General features: G+C 34.2%; 1 protein-coding gene across 4 annotated transcripts in view; it reads left to right on the forward strand.

Moving 5' to 3' along the window:
- The window catches only part of LOC136039453 (GATOR1 complex protein NPRL3-like), a 146072-nt gene that overhangs the window by 6880 nt on the left and 118377 nt on the right, over nucleotides 1-20815 (forward strand). For all 4 annotated transcript variants that reach the window (XM_065723212.1, XM_065723213.1, XM_065723215.1 and 1 more), the window contains exons 2-3: nucleotides 2367-2486; nucleotides 13412-13515. In XM_065723212.1, the coding sequence (XP_065579284.1) occupies nucleotides 2378-2486; nucleotides 13412-13515 (213 nt within the window). In that variant the 5' untranslated portion in view covers nucleotides 2367-2377. The remainder of the gene's footprint in view (nucleotides 1-2366; nucleotides 2487-13411; nucleotides 13516-20815) is intronic.

The following is a 20815-nucleotide window of genomic DNA, read 5'->3' on the forward strand; positions in this document are numbered from 1 at the left end:
TCTGAAATCAATCATAAGGGTACTTACTTATCCTGAGGTTATGGAATGCTTTGGAAGATGGTTTTTATGTTTGATTGTGGAATTCCAATTGCTCAGCAGTAACAGCTGACAAATTTCTATCACCTTGTGAGGAGGAATTCAATTGTCTGAAATCAATCATAAGGCTACTGCCATCTTTCTTTGTTTCTCCCAAATTTCACCGTCTAACGTTTTTGGATACTAAATTCAAGTTTCCACTTGTTGGTCCAAAGTGAGAGGGTATTTAGATCTTCCTGAATAGAAGCTCTTTGTTACTAACATTTCTGCAGATTCAATATGTTTCAGATCATCAGCATAAAGGCTCATCTAATTTTTACAGCTTATAGAGCATCATTAATGTAAACATTGAACAAGGTCAAGCCCGAGGTTGTTATATAAGGAACACTGGTGACAACTTCTGAGAAGAATTAGAATAAGAAGAACATGTGATGAACTTTACATCAAAAATACCTTACCAAGTGATTAGGGGCTGTAAAACATAAGTGTCTCTAGTGTTTGTCGTCTCAGCAGTCAGCAAAGCCAAGTTGCAACCACCTATGCTGACAAAAAGCCTGTTCCCATATTATTCTCAGTTCCAGAGTTCAAGTCCAAGAAACGAAAAGAGTCAGATACAATTTAGTTCCAAAATAATGTGTCCAAGGCAAACCATTAGATAAAATTAAAGCTGTATGAGGAGTTGCAGGCCAGGCTTGCAAAGGGAGAAGCTGATTTGGTTATCTGTGGGTACTCTATAGTTCCAAAAACGGTCAGATTTGTGTAGCCTAACCTGCTGCAATGGAACATTAAATGATATACCCTGCAATGTAACCAGTGTAAATAGTCAGTTAGATGGCAATATTTTTCAAAGTACAGTGTTTATAAGTAGTAATAGTAGTGAGGCAGACCAAGAGACTTCTATGCCTTCTAGCAGACTTAGTGTTGATGCTGGCAACAGCTATTGCAAGTTATTGGGCTTAGCGGTATTTTTATTAATGTTGACTGCATAACTTGTGAAATTTCGGGAAATCAGATGTGTCCTCTTTTCAAGTGAGGGAGATATTTATGCTTTATCACTGAAATCCAGGAGATATTATTGCTGAAACCCAGATACAGATCTTGGGATACAGACTGATGACCAAGCCTTCCATGGATGTAAGTAGAGGGATTGCCAAATATGTATGCAATGGGATCCAGGTACACTTAATTGATATGAAGTTATATTATGAGCCTTTGGTAGAACATATTTGGATATCTATTAACCTTCCTGGGGGTCACATTGCATTTGGTTGTCTTTACTGGAGTCCTACTTTAACAAGTATGTAGGACTCACTCTTGGCTATTTATCAGTCTATTGATAGTGTTGCCTGAAAACGTAAGAGTTCATTCATACTTGAAGGTTGAGGAATATGGCCACTCAAGCAATATAGTAACACAATCTTTTCTAGACTGTTTAGAGGAACACTTGCTATTCCAGGTGGGGACATTTCCAACAAGATTTTGAGGAGGACAAAATCCTCCACTCCTTGACCCTGTTTTAGTTAATAACCCTGAGTCACTCATTAACATAGAATTACAATCCATTTGGAAGTAGTGACCACATTGCAATCGAATGCCAATTTCGACTTTACCCATAGACTTCAAACCTAACTAAATATGTGCTTACAAACTGCAGTCAAAAAAGACATGAACTTGGTCTGTTTGATCAGTCATTCATTTAATTTATGGACATAGAAGACACATGAGAGAAAATGTGTTTTTGGATAGCATTCGTAAAAATACAACCATCACATGGAGACATAAATCAAGAACTCTCCTCTTTATGACCAGAGAGATGAAAATGGTTTCACACCTGCACCCACTGCCCCTTCCCAACTCCACCACACTATGTAATTAACACTCAAGGGTCTCTAATAATAATGGATAAGGCTGAGGTTGAAGCTCAGCTTAAAAAGCTTTATCCAAATAAGTCTGTTGAGCTAGATGGCATTAATCGATGGCTCTTAAAGGAAGTTCACGCCAAATTAGAACTGCTACCTTCGTGGCTCTTCCAGAAGTCTATTGAAACCAAAGTCATACCTTTGGACTGAAAAGATACCCATATCTCGCCAATACATAAAGAAGGGGACATAAAAATATCTTGTGTTTATTAACTATACTCCCTCTATTTACATAAATACTGAAAAAGTTTATTTCAAAGCTTGATAAATAACATAAATCAATTCAAATTACTGTCATATTTATCCCTTTTCAATTTTTATTATTTAGTCTGTTATTAAAGATTTATTGTGTTTCACTAATCTGCTTTTATTCATAGTTCAAATTTTTATACTATGTCAAATTGTTTATAGGTATTTCTTATATGGACTCTGAGCCTCTTGGTCTGATTCTTGTTGAAAATGGAACAAAGGGAGATCGTTTGTTATTTCGTTTCCCATTCATGGGTGGTACACAACGAAGTAGTGTCAGCGGTAAGCATGCTTCTTTCTTTTTCTGTGTAATTTTTTTTTCAAATTACAGAATATATTTTCTAAACCTGTTCTTATTTTAATTTGCTTATTTGCGATTTTAGCTTATTTGTGTTGCAGTTTTATGTAAGATGATCCTTCAGTTTTGTTAGAATTCCATATTTGATGAATATTTTTGTATGTGTTGGTTTCATGCATTTCATTGATTCAGCTTGACCGGTGCATCATATTCAGCTGTATCGAATTGTAGCGTTGTTCAATTCAGTAGATTTTCTTGCCATTTTGGCAAAAAACACTTTTCAGATGCGAGTCTTTCTGGGTTTTCCAAAGGTTTTTTATTTTGTTGTTGTTCTTTTACTTATTGTTCGATTGTCAATTCAAGTTTTTTATCTTTTACTGTTGATAGGCCTAAAGGTTTTTTGATGCAAAATTAAAAATGAGCACTACTATTTATTTAAGTAACTGATATAATTAAAATTGCTACCTGTTTATAGGTGTTTCTATATTTTTATTATATCATGAAAAGAGAAATCACCAATGCAACAGCACAAACACAAAAAAAAGAAAAAAAGAGAGACAGAAGGAGAAAAGGAAGACTGTTTTCCTAAATTAGTGATTAATATAGACCAGCACTTGAATGAGGCCTTAACCCTACTCATCCATACAATCACATAGGTCAAACAGCATAGCCACACACAATCAACCATAAAGAATAATCCATGGACAGGCAGTCATGTCGTCAATAAGTATAAGTCGTCATTTACCAAACAATAGAAAAAATAATATAGACAAATAATTCAGAGGCAACACCCAACATAAGGGCTCATCAGGAGAATACACTGGCCTATATAGGGTTTCGCCACTCTAAATTCTCTACCCAGCACAGTGTTGTGGCTACCAAAGAATATCCATGGCATCCCCACGTCAGCACGTCAGGTATCACCCCCAAAATACATGTCTATGAAAAAAAAACAACAGCAAATGTAAAACAACCAAGTAAAACCAAAACAAGCTTATCCTGTTAATATATTCCTCCCTTTAGCAACAATAGGTAAACTATATATTATAAATTTTACCAAATCACAAATATTAACACATTGCAAAAAACCTGGATGAACTAAACAATTATAGAATTCATCTTTACCATGTGGCTAATTTTTTTAGAAAATCCGCTCAATTAGAAACACAATTCAAAATAAATGGCGCTGTGACAACATTTCTCGAACCTCCGAAATTAGTTAAAAATTTCTTTAAGTATTTCTAGATAATTCTTCTGATATTTATTTAAAAGTTCGTTATAATGAAAACTAAATTTTTTAAATTGCCAAGTTAATTTATTTGCAGAAAAACCTCTTGATATCAATTTTTGGCTTAAGATTTTACATCTATTTTTAAAATCAATATAATTACTACAAATCCTTGCATAACGAAGTAACTGTGAGAAAAACGCTGAATATGTGATATTTGAGTGTATATTACTTTCAGGGAATGGGAAACTAATCACTTCAAAATCAAAATCATCCGTTTTATTATACATTTTAAAACTTAATTTATTATTATCACAAATATTAATATTTAAATCTAAGAAATGATCTTCATGACCAGCGCCATGACTAGGCTCAAGAATAAGCTCTGATGGATATATATCTTTAGAAATATCAATGAAATCCTTACAATTTAAGACCAAAATATCATCTAAATATCTTTTATTATTTGACAAAGCATGTTTTAAATTAATTGGATTATACTTATCCATCATATATTTATATTCTAGTTGACTTAAAAACAAGTCAGCTATAAATGGGCTGGCATTCCCCCCCATGGGAATTCTCATAATTTGCTTGTACAAATCACCCCCAAATCTTATATAAGTATTATATAAAACAAATTCCAATAACTCAAAAATCATATCCAAGCTGTAACATCTCAAGTTAACTGTAGTATTAAAGCAGTTTGTCCATATAGCTTTTTTATTATAAATGTCTATTTTTAAGAACCTTTTACTAGATAAGAGGAAAGATTTCTTGATAACAGTTTTTAAATTATCAAACACTACATTAAGTGATAAATTAGTATACATTGTCGCAAAATCGAAAGACTCAATTCTTTCTAGCTGAAACCATTGTTAAAGAATCTATCACCTGCAGTGAATTATTAACACTCCAATATGGATTAAAATTCGAAAATTTTTTAATACCAGAACAATAGGTTTTAAGTTTATTTACAATTTCCTTTAAAATTAAAGAGAGGTCAGTAGCAGCAATGCGGGTTGGACATTTAGCTGCTCCAGCAATAAACCGTGGTTTAGGGGGATTCTTATGAAATTTTACAGTCCAATATAGGAAAGGGAACTTTTTATCATTGTCATTTATTTTAATATTAAAATTTTTAAGTATTTCTTCAGTCTTTCCAATTAAATTCTCATCCTCTATATTTACCTTTTCGTAAACATTAGTTGTGCATAACTCCCTTTTTAAGATATCACAATACAGCTTCTGACAAATTATGGCAAAATTATTATTAGCTTTATCCACTGGCACAATTTCAAATTCATTCTTTAGATTAGCAATTGCTTGTTTAATCTTCGCATTATAAAATAATGATTTAGTGTTACTATTTTTTAAGCTAGAATATATTTTATTTCTTACTCTACTAATAATTAAATTCTTCCAACTTTGAAAACTCTCTTTATTTTTATTCTCTTTCTTACACCACTTATCAATAAATAAATCAAAATCATTTCCCAAGCCATCAAGAACACTCGATGGTTTCAGATGATGAGAAAGACGGAAATTAGCCCCTTTATTCATTATAATTTGAAGATCATCTTGCTTTATTATTGACAAGTCCCCTGTTATAACATGTTTGTAAGTAGGATTTACAAATGGGCCAAGTTGCTTACAATTACAAACCGGTTTCCAATTTATATCACTATCTAGTTTTTTTAGTATTAAATTATAATTAAAAATAATTTGCCCAATAGTTTTTGAAAATTTATAAGTTAAAACTGGACTATCATTATAATTTAAATTACTAGGAAGGGTCTGTTTCACATGCCGCTGATTTAAAATTTCTGGTAAATTAATATCTTCAATCTGCTTACAAGTAAAATTAATAGGTAAATATAATCTGTTATCCTTATTACTAATCTTTCGAACTTTTTCTTTTTTGAAATAAATTTCGTTTTAGTTAGAATGCAAATTGTATCACATATTACTTTAAAATTATAATCAAGAGCTGTATTATTCTTAACAATCCAGAAAAGTTTGATTAAATTCCTCTTGGATAAATTATTTAGACACTTTATTACAGAAATCATACCCCTAGATTCAAGTAGCTGGCATAGATCTATAGAAAGCATATGTACATCTAATTCATTTTTTCTATTATTTTTCCTATGTCCTCTCGATCGTTTTTTACGTTTAGTAGGACAAGTAAAAGAAGGATGGTCCATAAAACCATCAATACATTTAACAACAACATGAGACATGTCACCATATTTTGCTACACGATCATTTAGCCCAAAAGGATAAGCTGTACCAAGAGTATGGATCCAGAAATCCTCCTGTTTACGTAGTCTATTATTCTTCTCTTCTTTATTTAAATTTTCTAATTCTAAATTTTCTAAAATACTGACAGTTATATCTGATATGGAACATTTACCATTATTACAATGTTGAACTAGATAGTTATTAGTTTTTTCATTATTAACTGTTGTCTTATGTCCAGAAAATCTTTTATATATATTATTAGTTGTTTCCCCCACATATTGTAGGCAGCATTTATTACATTCTAATAGGTAAATTACATTGGTTGTTCTACAATTAACATTACCACGTAACTTGCATGCAAAATTTTTATTATACAATGTACTTTTAACAGAAGTCCGTGGGACAAAATGATCTTGGCAAAGAAAACAACGACTTTTACACTTACTAACTTTCAAAAAATCATTCCGAGTTCCGAGGCTAATATTTGTGTTTTGTTGCATAAAAAGTTATTGAAAATAAATCCAAAACAAACCAACATCCAAATCAAAATCCAACAATCAAAGTCCAAAAAACATGCCAAGGTCAATAGGTCAATAAATACATAAACAAAAAGATGAAAGATCATGAAATTTGCCTAAGTGCCATCTCACCAATAATTAACAATATCAGGTTAAAAACCTAGACCAGGGTAAAGGTCTGTCGGGGAGAAAACTAAAAAAAAAAATTTCTCCACCAGCACTGGATCCAACCTGGAATAATATCTTGAAAAGAGAAATCACCAATGCAACAGCACAAACACAAAAAAAAAGAAAAAAAGAGAGACAGAAGGAGAAAAGGAAGACTGTTTTCCTAAATTAGTGATTAATATAGACCAGCACTTGAATGAGGCCTTAACCCTACTCATCCATACAATCACATAGGTCAAACAGCATAGCCACACACAATCAACCATAAAGAATAATCCATGGACAGGCAGTCATGTCGTCAATAAGTATAAGTCGTCATTTACCAAACAATAGAAAAAATAATATAGACAAATAATTCAGAGGCAACACCCAACATAAGGGCTCATCAGGAGAATACACTGGCCTATATAGGGTTTCGCCACTCTAAATTCTCTACCCAGCACAGTGTTGTGGCTACCACAGAATATCCATGGCATCCCCACGTCAGGTATCACCCCCAAAATACATGTCTATGAAAAAAAACAACCAAGTAAAACCAAAACAAGCTTATCCTGTTAATATATTCCTCCCTTTAGCGACAATAGGTAAACTAAATATTATAAATTTTACCGAATCACAAATATTAACACATTGCAAAAAACCTGGATGAACTAAACAATTATAGAATTCATCTTTACCATGTGGCTATTTTTTTAGAAAATCCGCTCAATTAGAAACACAATTCAAAATAAATGGCGCTGTGACAACATTTCTCGAACCTCCGAAATTAGTTAAAAATTTCTTTAAGTATTTCTAGATAATTCTTCTGATATTTATTTAAAAGTTCGTTATAATGAAAACTAAATTTTTTAAATTGCCAAGTTAATTTATTTGCAGAAAAACCTCTTGATATCAATTTTTGGCTTAAGATTTTACATCTATTTTTAAAATCAATGTAATTACTACAAATCCTTGCATAACGAAGTAACTGTGAGAAAAACGCTGAATATGTGATATTTTAGTGTATATTACTTTCAGGGAATGGGAAACTAATCATTTCAAAATCAAAATCATCCGTTTTATTATACATTTTAAAACTTAATTTATTATTATCACAAATATTAATATTTAAATCTAAGAAATGATCTTCATGACCAGCGCCATGACTAGGCTCAAGAATAAGCTCTGATGGATATATATCTTTAGAAATATCAATGAAATATATATTAGCCTATAAATATATGTATTAGCCTCTTTTAAGCACCAGAAACCTAATGACTCTGATTCTACAATAGGGAAGGGCTTGCTTCAGGCTCAGATACTTTTCTTTTGATGTTATTAAATACAAAAAAGCAAGTTTTTTCAGCTGAAAATAAAGATCAATATTAAAACTTAAAACGAACACAAATTATTCTGTATGTGAGGGGGCTGCCCCTTCTCCAACCCTCACTCTTTATACTAAAGTCTTCAGAGTGATCAGAGGGTGGATACCCCCCCCCCACACACACGCACACACACATCTTGCATTTTCCAAAAATGCATCTGATAGACATTTTGATATGACAATTTATTTTCTTAGAAACTCCGAAAAGAGCTCATTCGATTGGACATTGAAAGGGCAAACGCCTCTTTTAATAGTCAATCTCATTCCCTCAATTTCCCCAAACACATCCAATCGTAATTTTAAGATGGTCACTTTGTCCAACGTAGTTGAAAGGTCCAAAAACTATGTCTTTGAGAATGACACCCCCCCCTCCCCACAGCCCTAGAGTAATGGTTGTAACTTGGGGGCATATGAGGTATATATAGAAATGTTGATCGTAAAAACTCCGGAATAGGTTCATTTGATTGGACATCAAATGTTCTAATCCCCTTTTTAAGATTCAGAGTGATCAGAGGCTGGAAACCCCGCCTCCTACACCTCGTATTTTCCCAAAATGTGTCTGATAGAAAGTTCGAGATTGCCATTTGTTGTTGCAGAAAATTTGAAAAAAGCTCATTCGCTTAGAAATCGAAAGGGCTAGTGCTCTTTTTAATAGTCGGAAGTGATTGGCGGGTAACTACCCCCTCTCCCTCCCACGCCCATCATTCCCCAAACTCATCAAATCAAAATTTTGAGATAACCATTTTATTCAACGAAGTTGAAAGGTCCGGAAACTCTGTATTTGAGGATGACAAACCCCCTATAGCCCTAAGGGCAGGGATTGTAAGTTATGCCCTGGGGACATATAAGGTTTATTTAGAAAGGGTGATTGTATAAACTTTGGAGTGGGTTCATTGCTAATCAGGAGGTATAGTGCCCTTTATGGGATTCAGAGTGGGGGGAGGGTGGATACTCCCCCTCCCTCCCCACGCTTCGTATTTTTCCGGAATGCATCTGATAGAAATTTTTAGATGGCCCTTTGTTGTCGTAGAAAAAGCTCTTTTAATAGTTGAAAGTGATTGGAGGGCAACTAACCCCCCTCCCATGCCTCCGGAAGGTATCTTCCTCCCTAGCTAAATAGAAAAAAAAATCAGAGAACCCATTTCACAGATTTTAAGTGCCTTTTAAGCTTTATAATTTTTCCATTACTTACAGATAGTATTTGTTATTGCGAAGCATACGGACATCTTTTGCATGGGAGTTTTCTGCAGGGAGGGGGGGTGTCTCTGGAACTCTCAACGGGGAGTAAGTTCTAAGGAATAATTTCGATTCAGCGGGGAGAAAAATTTTCGGCAAGAATTTTCCGTGGAAAAATATTAACTTTCCTTTGAAAGTATAGTTGGCTTTGGGAACCAATAAATTAAGATTGTTTAAGTTTTTAACGGGCGAAAGCCTTGTCAAATTTTACGAGTTAGAAACCCAAAATGAACCGGAATTGCAATAGATGATCTATTCAAACTCAAAACGAGCAAAAATTAACAGGATTAGAGCTGACAACCGTGCCCGCTACTGCCTAAAATTGCAGAACTTCACATGGAAGTCTTTTCAACAGAAATTTAATTGCGGCTTTTTTCTAAATTTTAAGATACTTATGATGTGTTAATTTCTCTTTTTCACTTTCCTTAGCACTTCTAAACTAAACTAAAAAAAAAAAAAAATCACAACTCAATAATATTCTCAAATTCGGAAAAGTATATTTTCCGTCGGGGGGGGGGGTGTTGACCGGAAGGGGGTAAACGCCTAGATCTATTACGTTAGACCTTTGGACGTTTGGACGTTTCTGAACAAAGTGATTATTCCAAATTTTTATCCGATGTCACAGGGGCTTCAGAGGGATGGAAAACAGAGAGGGATCTTGTCGCCCATCAATCACTTTTTACCCTTAAAGAGGGCATAAAGTCTTTCAATTTCCAATAAGATATGCCCCTTCCCAAGTTTCTACAGTCACTATTTCTATAAGAAGTGAGCAAGGAAAAAAAAATGTTTGGCGTTTTGTCTACCATCGTTTCGGGAACAGCTTGTATATTTTTCAATATTTCCTGAGACACTCAGGTCCCCATAACCCAAGGAGTTAAGGAACTAAGTTCCAAGCGGACTGTAGAAAAAGTCACATTTTTCGAACATTTTTTTGTTTTGTTTTGTACATTAGGATCCTGTTGGTCATTAAATAAAAAAAACTAATTTTTTTAGCTGAAAGTAAGGAGCGACATTAAAACCTAAAACGAACAGAAATTACTCCGTATATGAAATTGGTTGTCCCCTCCGCAATCCCTCGCTCTTTACGCTAAAGCTTTTAATTGTTTTAAAAAGTAGAATTGTGGCAAAGAGTCAAACTTTAGCGTAAAGAGCGAGGGATTGCGGAGGGGACAACCAATTTCATATACGGAGTAATTTCTGTTCGTTTTAAGTTTTAATGTCGCTCCTTACTTTCAGCTAAACAAATTAGTTTTTTTTATTTAATTTCTGAACGTTTTTGAATTAATGCATGTTTGGTTTTGGCTCTCCGCACATAAATTATTAAAATGAAATTTGTATATTAATTCTTTTTTTGGCTAAATGGCTTTCTCTTAGTTTTGATCAGACGATTTGGAGAAATAAGGGGTGGAGAAGGAGGCCTAGTTGCCCGCCAATTTTCCGGTTACTTAAAAAGGCAACTAGAACTTTTAAGTTTTAACGAACGTTTTTATTAGTAAAAAATATACGTAACTTAAGAATTAACTTACGTAACAAACTTTCATAATCTTATATTTTTATTATGTATACGAGGGGGTTTGTACCCTCGTTAATACCTCGCTCTTTACACTAAATCGTAAGTTTTGTCCCAATTCTTTAAGAATGACCCCTGAATCAGAAAGGCCGTAGAATAAATAGTTGAAATTACTAAAAATACTTTAGCATAAAGAGCGAGTTATTTGTCTCCTCCTAAATACCTCGCTCTTTATGCTAAAGTATTTTTAGAACCCCTCATATGCGTCATAATCTCTGTTCGTTGTAAGTTTCAATGCTACTCCTTCCTTTCATTTGAAAAAACGTTTTCATGTTTATTTTTCATTGTTTTCTTGTAGTAATGCTAGAAAATCCTGCGCCCTTTTCATTGAATTTTTCTTCCCCCATGACAGATTCTTCTAAGGAAAGATCCTTCAACATAGTCCCCTCCCCTCAGCCCCACCCCCAAACAAAATAAATCCCCCTGAAAACGTCTGTACACTTCCCAATAACCATTACTATATGTAAACACTGGTCAAAGTTTGTAACTTGCAGCCCCTCCCCCAGGGATTGTGGAGGAGTAAGTCATCCCCAAAGACATAGTTATTATGGTTTTCGACTATGTTGAACAAAATGGCTTTTGATCCGTTGACTTTGGGAAAAAAATGAGCGTGGGAGGGGGCCTAGATGCCCTCCAATTTTTTTGGTCACTTAAAAAGGGCACTAGAACTTTTTATTTCCGTTAGAATGAGCCCTCTTGCGACATTCTAGGACCACTTGGTCGATACGATGACCCCTGGAAAAAAAAAACAAAAAAAAAAACAAATAAACACGCACCCGTGATTTGTCTTCTGGCAAAAAATACAAAATTCCACATTTTTGTAGATAGGAGCTTAAAACTTCTACAGTAGGGTTCTCTGATACGCTGAATCTGATGGTGTTATTTTCGTTAAGTTTCGTACTTTTGATGGGTAAGACTAAACTTGATGAAACTTATATATTTAAAATCAGCATTAAAATGCGATTCTTTTGATGTAGCTATTGATATCAAAATTCAATTTTTTGGAGTTTTGGTTACTACTGAGCCGGGTCGCTCCTTACTACAGTTCGTTACCACGAACTGTTTGATAGGACTTATGACTGTAAGTTTCAAACTCATCAATGATAAAAATTTGTTGTCGCATTTCCAGGCACCCCCCCCCCTTCGTAAAAAGATTGTCTACGGATTTTTACCCAGAGAACGATCCCTGAAATCCCTGTGGGAGTTTGCGGGATTTTAAGGCCTGAAAACGGGCCAAAACTTCTCATCTTTGGTTAGAGTATTGCCAATTCCTCGAACAACAAATCTGATGAAATTGAAGTTTTTATCAAGCAAACCCACTCCAATGGCAATTTTAAGCTAACTTTGGGGACACTACATCAGAATAGGCAAGCATTAAAGGTTACAGGAGCTATTTTTATCAACAGTCATGATCGTGACTTAAATCGTTAAGGAGCTGGTGTCAGACTTTGCTCCTCAAGCAATTTGTCATCCAAGCTGCTGAGCATATCCAGTGGCTCTGATCGTGTGATGTTGCGGCTATTTTTATGTCTGATAATCGCTGCTGTTCAGTATCCCGATACCGCTTGAAACAGAAAAGAACTAATCGAGCATATGTACAGTTTGTTGTAAACGAAATACACCAAAAATGTGTTCTCTCCTGCCCTTTTGATTGCTTGGCAATTCAAATAAACAAGCTTTAGATTTCTAATCTCTTAGCCACAGCGTGCTGTCGCAATATTAACCTGTCGGGGGGGGGGGAGCACTTTTAATTTTTAAACCTGATTTTCTTTAAACCTGGCAACAATCTATTGTGCACCGTGTCCCTAGATCTACCTCAGAACTCTGCCACTTTTTCATTCTCGGGGAAGTGATCTCGATAATAAAGAAATCCAGAAGAATCTACCCAAGTAACGAACTTTTTCAAAAGACTCTGTGTCTGCATTCGGTTACTGGATCGGTTGCGATGACCTTGAGAACATTTGTTTTGAACCAGATGTTAACGTCGAAGTCGGTAGAATGAATAGTCTACTTCAGGAGAACTCTCTAAATTTTTTGCGACAGTAGTGGTTGCTGCCAGTAATACTGGTAAGCACTGGATCGACAGCGACCTGAAGGTCTAATAAAGAATCGCTGCCGACTTCGCAGTTGTTTTGACATTATTTCTTTTGTTAATTTGCACAACTTTATTGTTAAACTAAATGAGTGGAGGTAAATACAGTACGTAAGGAATAGAATCATGCCTCTATTTAAAACAAATCTAAAAACTGGCCCTCCTCAGCCTAAAAAACTTACGGGCTTTCGATGTTGTGAAGGTATCTTTTTGTTGAGGTTGGAAGGTGGCGTGGAGGTTTCTCAAATCATCGTTAAAGGTGTACTCAAGGGTTTTTCTCAGTCTACCATCATGATGGAGTCCCTTTCATTTAATTTACTTTGTGAACTTGGTCAAATTGATTTTAGAATAGCTGATGTATCAGTCTTGCGTTTCAAGTTTAATTTGCAACTTTTTGGTTGATAATTTATGCTCTTATAAAGAACTGAAAAATGTTCAATCTTCTTAATTCTTTTTTTTTTATGGTGGCTCATTCTCCGTGTTATTTCAGAAATGAAGAGAAAGAATCCCTACAGTTTTCTGGTTCCTGAAGATACAGCTATATCGAAGCATATTGGAATGCTTGGAACAGATTTTTCTAATTATTCTAGCAAGGTGAGAATCTCAGAGCAATAAATGAAAAACGCGCCTTCGAACAATGTTTGTTGCAAATCAAACAGCGCTATCTTCTTAGCGTTTTGGATAAACAGAAGGAATAAAAATGTAGGAGAAGAAGTTTAGGTCAAGCAAACCAGTAGGAAGTTTCGGAAAATGTTTAATAAGCACTTTAGTTGATTGAACCTTAATAAAGAACAAAAAAAAATCAATAGAATATCTTCCTATGTAATAATGATACATATCGAAAGATAGTCATAGCTGTAGTAAAAATAACTCTTTTCTTATCCTGAAAAAATGTCGTCCGGTCCCCTGCAGAGAGGTGCCAAGTCCCCTCTGAATTTCTTGTGGCATTAGCATTGTTAAAAGAATAGTCAAATCTATTCTTTCCAAAGGTAAAACTATTGCTAAATCGGCATCATTGCCACCAATGCAAAGGGAAATTTTAATTTAAAAAAGAAACACATTTATGGTTTTACTAGCTTATATTAGATGATATTGATCATTTTCTATTTTATTTTATTTAGAGACTAACTTGAGTTTACATTCTTAAATTAAGCTAAACATAACTGGAAAGAAGGCCTAAGCATGAGCATACAAGCAGTTGTTTGGCCTATACTTTTGATCTTAAAAAAAAAGTTTCTTCTTTAAAAAAAAATGTAGCCGACTGTTTCTCTCTCCTGTTTTTATGCCAAATATTCCTTTTGTCTCTCTTTATTTCTGCCATTTGTTTCATATAATGAGTTTTTTCTGCTTGCTGAAAGTAAAGAGATTATTGGGTACTATCTCAAAATTAGCGAATGTCCTACTTCAAAATAGGGGACTACTTGCATCCTCCGTGGATTAATTAATATTTCAATATTATATCTACATCAAGGACAAGGTAAAATATTTAATATGAAATTGATTCTGACTACCCGGATGAAGGATTTTTTGAGGGACACATTTGTACTTTGGGACTATTTATCATCTTTTGGGACTCAGGGGTATAATGAGACAGAAAAATAGAAATCAGTCGAATGACTTCTATTCTTCGTGCGGTTGACCACTTAATTCCAAAGAAATCTCTTTCGGGTTCAACTGGAGTCACTTTCTTCGACAGGTGAAGAAAGAATGCTTGCAGTCAAGATGCTAAATGCTTGCAGTCAAGAGAAAATGAACAACAGCAACTTCCATTTAAATTAGTATATTTTTCTGTTATTTCTATGTTTAAAAAATAGATTGAGTGATAATTAAGTTTTTTTTAATGCTACCTTTACTATCACCAAGTTATTTAGGATCCCTAGCCCTAGGGAGTGTAAACCGTTTCATAGTGTTTCTTTCATTTATGGCCTTAAACATAACGCACTTCGATCTCAAGGTAAAATTGAGATTTAAGATTAATGAGCTGTTGAAAATAGCAAAGGTTAAAAGGGACTCTTTTTTCCAGAATTTAATAAACATTTAAGATTCTTTATTTATTTTTCAATATTTTTATTTAATGAATTCTGAACTATTATTTTTCTAAACGTATGGTCAACTTTTTATGGGGGAGGGGGAGATCCGAGGGAGGTCATATTTTGACCTCAAGGAATCCCCCTATTTGACCTTTTGACCATATTTCCCCATATTTCACCTATTTGACCTTGTATACTCCTCTGTTTCGAGGAAAATGTATATAAGAAGAGTTATCAAACAATTTATTGTTTGACTTGGGCATGCAGACACTCAAACTGGTACGTCAAATTACCCTTCGACAATACCTCTTGTAGATATTAAATTAAAAACAAAAGTTTTTTTAACTGAAAGTAAGGAGCGACATTAAAACTTAAAAAGAACAGAAATTACTTCGTATATGAAAGGGGCTGCTTCCTCATCAACGCCCCGCTCTTTACGCCAAAGTTTGACTCTTTCTCTCAACTCTTCTTTTTAAAACAGAAAAAACTTAAGCGTAAAGAGCGGGGCGTTTTTTTTTATTTAATTGCTGAACGTTTTAGAAACAATGCATGTTTTGATTTTGGGTCTCCACAGAGGAATAATTAAAACGAAATTTGCACATTTTTTTTTTTTTGGCTAAATGGCTTTCTCATAATTTTGATCGAATGATTTTGAGAATAAAAGAGCGAGGGATGAAGCCTAGTTGCCCTCCGATTTTTTGGTTAATTAAAAAGGCAACTAGAACTTTTAATTTTTTACGAATCTTTTTATTAGTAAAAGATATACGTAACTTATAAATTAGCTTACGTAAAGAACTTTTATATTTTCATGTTTTTATTACATATATGAGGGGGTTCGCCCCCTCGTCAGTACCTCGCTCTTTACACTAAAGCTTAAATTTTTTCCCAATTCATTAAGAAAAACCCCTGAATCACAAAAGCCGTAGAATAAATAGTTGAAATTACTAAAAATACTTTAGCGTAAAGAGCGAGGTATCATGAGGAGATGAGCCCCTGATATGGGTAATAATTTCTGTTCGTTTTAAGTTTTAATGCTGCTCCTTACTTCCAGCTGAAAAAACTTTTTCATATTTATTTTTTAATTGTTTTTTTTTTAAATAATGCTAGTAAATCCTGCGCTCCCTTCATGGAAATTTTCTTCCCCCATGACTAATACCTCGATGGAAAGTTCCCATCGAGAAGAGTCCCCCTCTTCTCAACCCCTCCCCACAACCAAAAAATCCTCCTGAAAACGCCTGTACACATCCCAATAACCATTACTATATGTAAGAACTGGTCAAAGTTTGTAACTTGTAGCCCCTCCCACGGGGACTGTGGGAGAGTAAGTCGTCCCAAAAACATAGTTATAAGGTTTTTCGACTACGCTGAATAAAATGGCTATCTCAGAATTTAGATCCGTTGACTTTGGGAAAATAATTAGCGTGGGAGGGGGCCTAGGTGCCCTCCAATTTTTTTGGTCACTTAAAAAGGGCACTAGAACTTTTCAATTCCGTTAGAATGAGCCCTCTCGCAACATTCAAGTACAACTGGGTCGATACGATCACCCCTGGGAAAAAAACAAAAAAACGAAAAGACAGGGTTCTCTGATACGCTGAATCTGATGGTGTGATTTTCGTTCAGATTCTATGACTTTTAGGGGATGTTTCCCCCTATTTTCTAAAATAACACAAATTTTCGCAGGCTCGTAACTTTTGATGGGTAAGACTAAACTTGATGAAACTTATATATATTTAAAATCAGCATTAAAATGCGATTCTTTTGATGTAGCTATTGATATCAAAATTCCATTTCTTAGAGTTTTGGTTACTATTGAGCTGGGTCGCTCCTTACTACAGTTCGTTACCACGAACTGTTTGATTTAGCACTGTTCTTTAACTTCTAGGGGTATTCCATTCCTGAGCCACATTTGACTTTGACATTTTAGCTATTACTTTAGCTGTTTAGTACCCAAATCTTTTGTAAAACTATCAAGGATACCCAAATTATCTCTTTTAGCTAGGTTTAAAATTATTTTGCGTTCATGTTCCTGAATTTTCACTGTCCATTAAGTAATCCATTTCAACTTGACCATTCTACCAGAACTAGGGGGCTTGGTTGGACTATATCAGAACTATATCTATATATCTCTGATAAACTATATCAGAAGAGAGCTGCCACAAGTCCACGACAATTTCACTAACAGAATAGTGGGTTTGTGGAATTCGCTCACCGAAGAAGCGGTCACTACCCCCCAGTACTGCTGCCTTTAAAAGGGCTGTTGATGGAGAATGGTCATCAAAGCATTGGCGAACTGAGTGGGATGCTGTTGAGACGTCCAACCATCACTAACTGGCGATTCTACAGGATTTAATCCTTGTTTCGCTGGACAATGCGATTTAAGGTAATATCTTATTCTCCCCCAACCTGTACTATGTTGCTTGGAATTGAGCCCATCAAAATATTTTACATTCAAGCAAACTACTAGCCACTATTCCAACCTTAAAAGCAAGCAATGTCGCTTTCGAATACTGCGTTGATCATTTATAAGAACTTATCTGATATCTTTACAACATCTGAAACAAATGACTTAATAGTCTACGAAATCGGAACCAAGGGAGTGTGATATTGAAAAAAGATTCTATTTGTTTTCTTATGAATAAATATTTGTTTCAACATATCGCCTATTCCTAAAACAATGTTTTTTTAAATAATATCAGCGAAATTCAATCAGCATTATCAATTTAGCAATTACAGATCATTTAGACTCTTGTTTGTAGTTAGTTGTATTGTGTATATACTACAAAATACATATGTAAGCATTTTTAATATTTACAATTCAAAATAAATATTTTTCTCGTTTTAATAACTGGAAATCTTTTCATTATTTTTTTCATCGGCTATAATATGAGACTTCTATCCTCATATTGATAAATTTGGACCTTCTATCATGCATTTTTTGCGATTCAAGAAGGGATGTTCTCACTCAGTATATATCTAGTGTGAATTTCTGATTTTTTTAGATAAGATTAGATCGAATTATTTTATTGTTTTTACGGATGCTTCTTTTTTGGCTTGTGCAGATGATCTATTTCCTCCTTAAAAAAAGCAAGGTCTTTCTGCCATGTTTTCGGAATTTCCATCTCTTTTCTAATATGATTCTTTCTACAGCGTTGAAAAATGATATTTCTTAGTTTTCCATACTGTGACTTTTTCTGATGTTCCTAAATAGTGTGACATTTATGTGTCCCATAAGAATATTATTTGCATAACCAATTTACTTAGCAACCAGATCCGGTAGTGACCTTCCCTAGTAGCCGGATTGCCTATACTCCCGTGAGGACATAATATGCATACATACATGAGCATATAAAATGCACATTCAAGCCGGTACGTGTTGCCTAGAGTCCCATGAGAACCTCATTTGCATATTTTGCTCAAAAGTAAAACAGTTCAAAATAGGGATGATACCTTTTTATTGACAGTGAAATATAAAATATTTAACTGGATATTTCGAACACATATACAGTGTTCATCATCAGCAGTAAAACTAAAAGACATGAATAAAAATAAACAGAATTTATACCTAATAAACTATTACATACAGTTTATTGCTCTTATTTTTTTCAATGCAACAGCCGAGGCAAATCTCCTTGACCTTTTCGGTTCCGGTTCATTAGATTTAACTGACGTATTACGTGGACAGAGGTCATAGCTCTTAGGTGAAGTGATATTTACTTTATTTTATCATAAATTGAGTTCAATCCAAATTTACTGAGGTCAAATAAAGTAAATATGATCGCAAAGAGGGCAAAGAGATCGCAAAGACAAACACAGAGACAAGGCAAAAAGACGGCCAGACAAACTGGCCGTGAGATAGAGACAAAAAAAATACACAAGCACACAGAGTCAGACGCAAAAACACATATATACAGACATAGAGACAGGCAAACAAACACTCAACCCAAAAAACACAGAGCGAAAGAGAGAGACAAAAGCACACAAACACAAAAATCACTTTTGAGTGCACCAAAGCCAATTAATTGGTAAATTCTGAGTCTTTTAAATGGTGACTGAGTATCAAAAACTAAACAAAAGGACTTTTGCATGCAGCAAACTCAGCTAGCAGGTAACTCCCGACTGTCCTAGTTGCTGATTAAGTGTCAAAAATTTAATAAAAACACTTCTGAATACAATTAAGTCAGGTATTTGTCGAATTCCGAGTGTTTTAGTCGCTGTCTGAGTACAAAAAAATTAATAAAAGAGCTTTTGACTACAATAAACTCAACTAGCTTTTAAAATTCCTAGTGTTTTAGTTACAGACAACTAGGTTACATTGACTTAACTGCTTTCAAGTTATATTGGTTAGATTGACCCGATACACTAAGTGAAACTAAACGAGCCGAATTAAAAAGTGACGTTTATTAAATTTTTGATACTTAGTAAGCAACTAAGACACTCGGAAGTTACCTACTAGCTAGAGTTTTTTGTATGCAAAAGTGCTTTTATTTAATTTCTTATGGTCATCAATCAAAAGACTCGGAATTTACCGAGAAGCTGAGTTTATTGTACCAAAAGTGCTCTTATTAATTTTTTTAACACGTAGTCAGTAACTAAAACATTCGGAATTTACAAGCTAGTTGAGTTTGTTGTAGTCCAAGTGCTTTAATTGGTATCCAACCAGCAACTAAAACTCGGAATTTATCAACCACCTCAGTTTATTGTTGTCAAATGTGCTTCTGTCAAATTTTGATACTCAGTTAGTAAATAAGACACTCGAAATTTACCTAGTAGCTGAGTTTGTTGTATGAAAAAGTGCTTTTAATTAAATTTTTTGATACTCAGACACCAATTAAAACACTCGGAATTTACCAAGTAGCTCAGTTTGTTGTAATCAATGGTGCTTTTATTAATTATTGTGTTACTCAGCTACCAGTCAAAACAATCGAAATTTACAAACTACCAGAGTTTAATGCAGTCAAAAGTACTTTTAATAAATTCTTGAGAGTCTGTTCTCAATAACACACTTGGAAATTACCTACTAGTTGAGTTTGATGTATGTAAAAGTGCTTTTATTTCATTTTTTAATACTCAATCACCAATTAAATACTCAGAATTTACCACGTAGCTTAGTTTGTTAACCTCAAAAGTGCTTAATTTTTTTTTTTATTCGAAGTCGGTAACAAAATACTCAGAATTTTCAATCTAGGTGGGTATGTTGTAGTCACAAGTGCTTTTATTTATTTTTTAGAACCAGCGGCTAGAACACCCGGGGTTTATAACTACCTGAGTCTATTGTAGTCAAAAGTGATTTACTGAAATGTTGATACTCATTCCATAACTAATACACTCAGAATTTACCTACTACCTGAGTTTTTTGTATACAGAAGTGATTTCTTAAGTTTTTTGATACTCATTCACCATTTAAAAGGCTCGGAATTTACCAAGTAGCTGAGTTTGTTGTACTTAAAGGTGTATTTATTCATTTTTTGATACGCAGTCGGTAAACTAAAACACTTGGAATTTACCAGCTTGTTGAGTTTGTTGTAGTCAAAAGTGGTTTATTTTTTTTTTTTTGGTGTTCAACCAGCAATTAAAACAATAAGATTTTATCAATTATCTGAGTTTATTGTAGGCAAAAGTGCTTTCATTAGACTTTGATACTCAGCCAGCTACTAAGATACTCGGATTTTATCTACTAGCTGGTTTTTTTTGTCGCCAAAAGTGCTTTTGTTAATTTTTAGTTATCAACCAGTAACGAAAACACACAGAATTTATCAACTATCTGAGTTTATTGCAGTGAAAAGTGCTTTTATTAAATTTTGATACTCAGCCAATAACTAAGATATTTGGAATGTATCTACTTGCTGAGTTTGTTGTATGCACAA

The sequence above is a fragment of the Artemia franciscana genome, chromosome 19 (genome assembly GCF_032884065.1).
Source record: "Artemia franciscana chromosome 19, ASM3288406v1, whole genome shotgun sequence".
NCBI lineage: Eukaryota > Metazoa > Arthropoda > Branchiopoda > Anostraca > Artemiidae > Artemia > Artemia franciscana.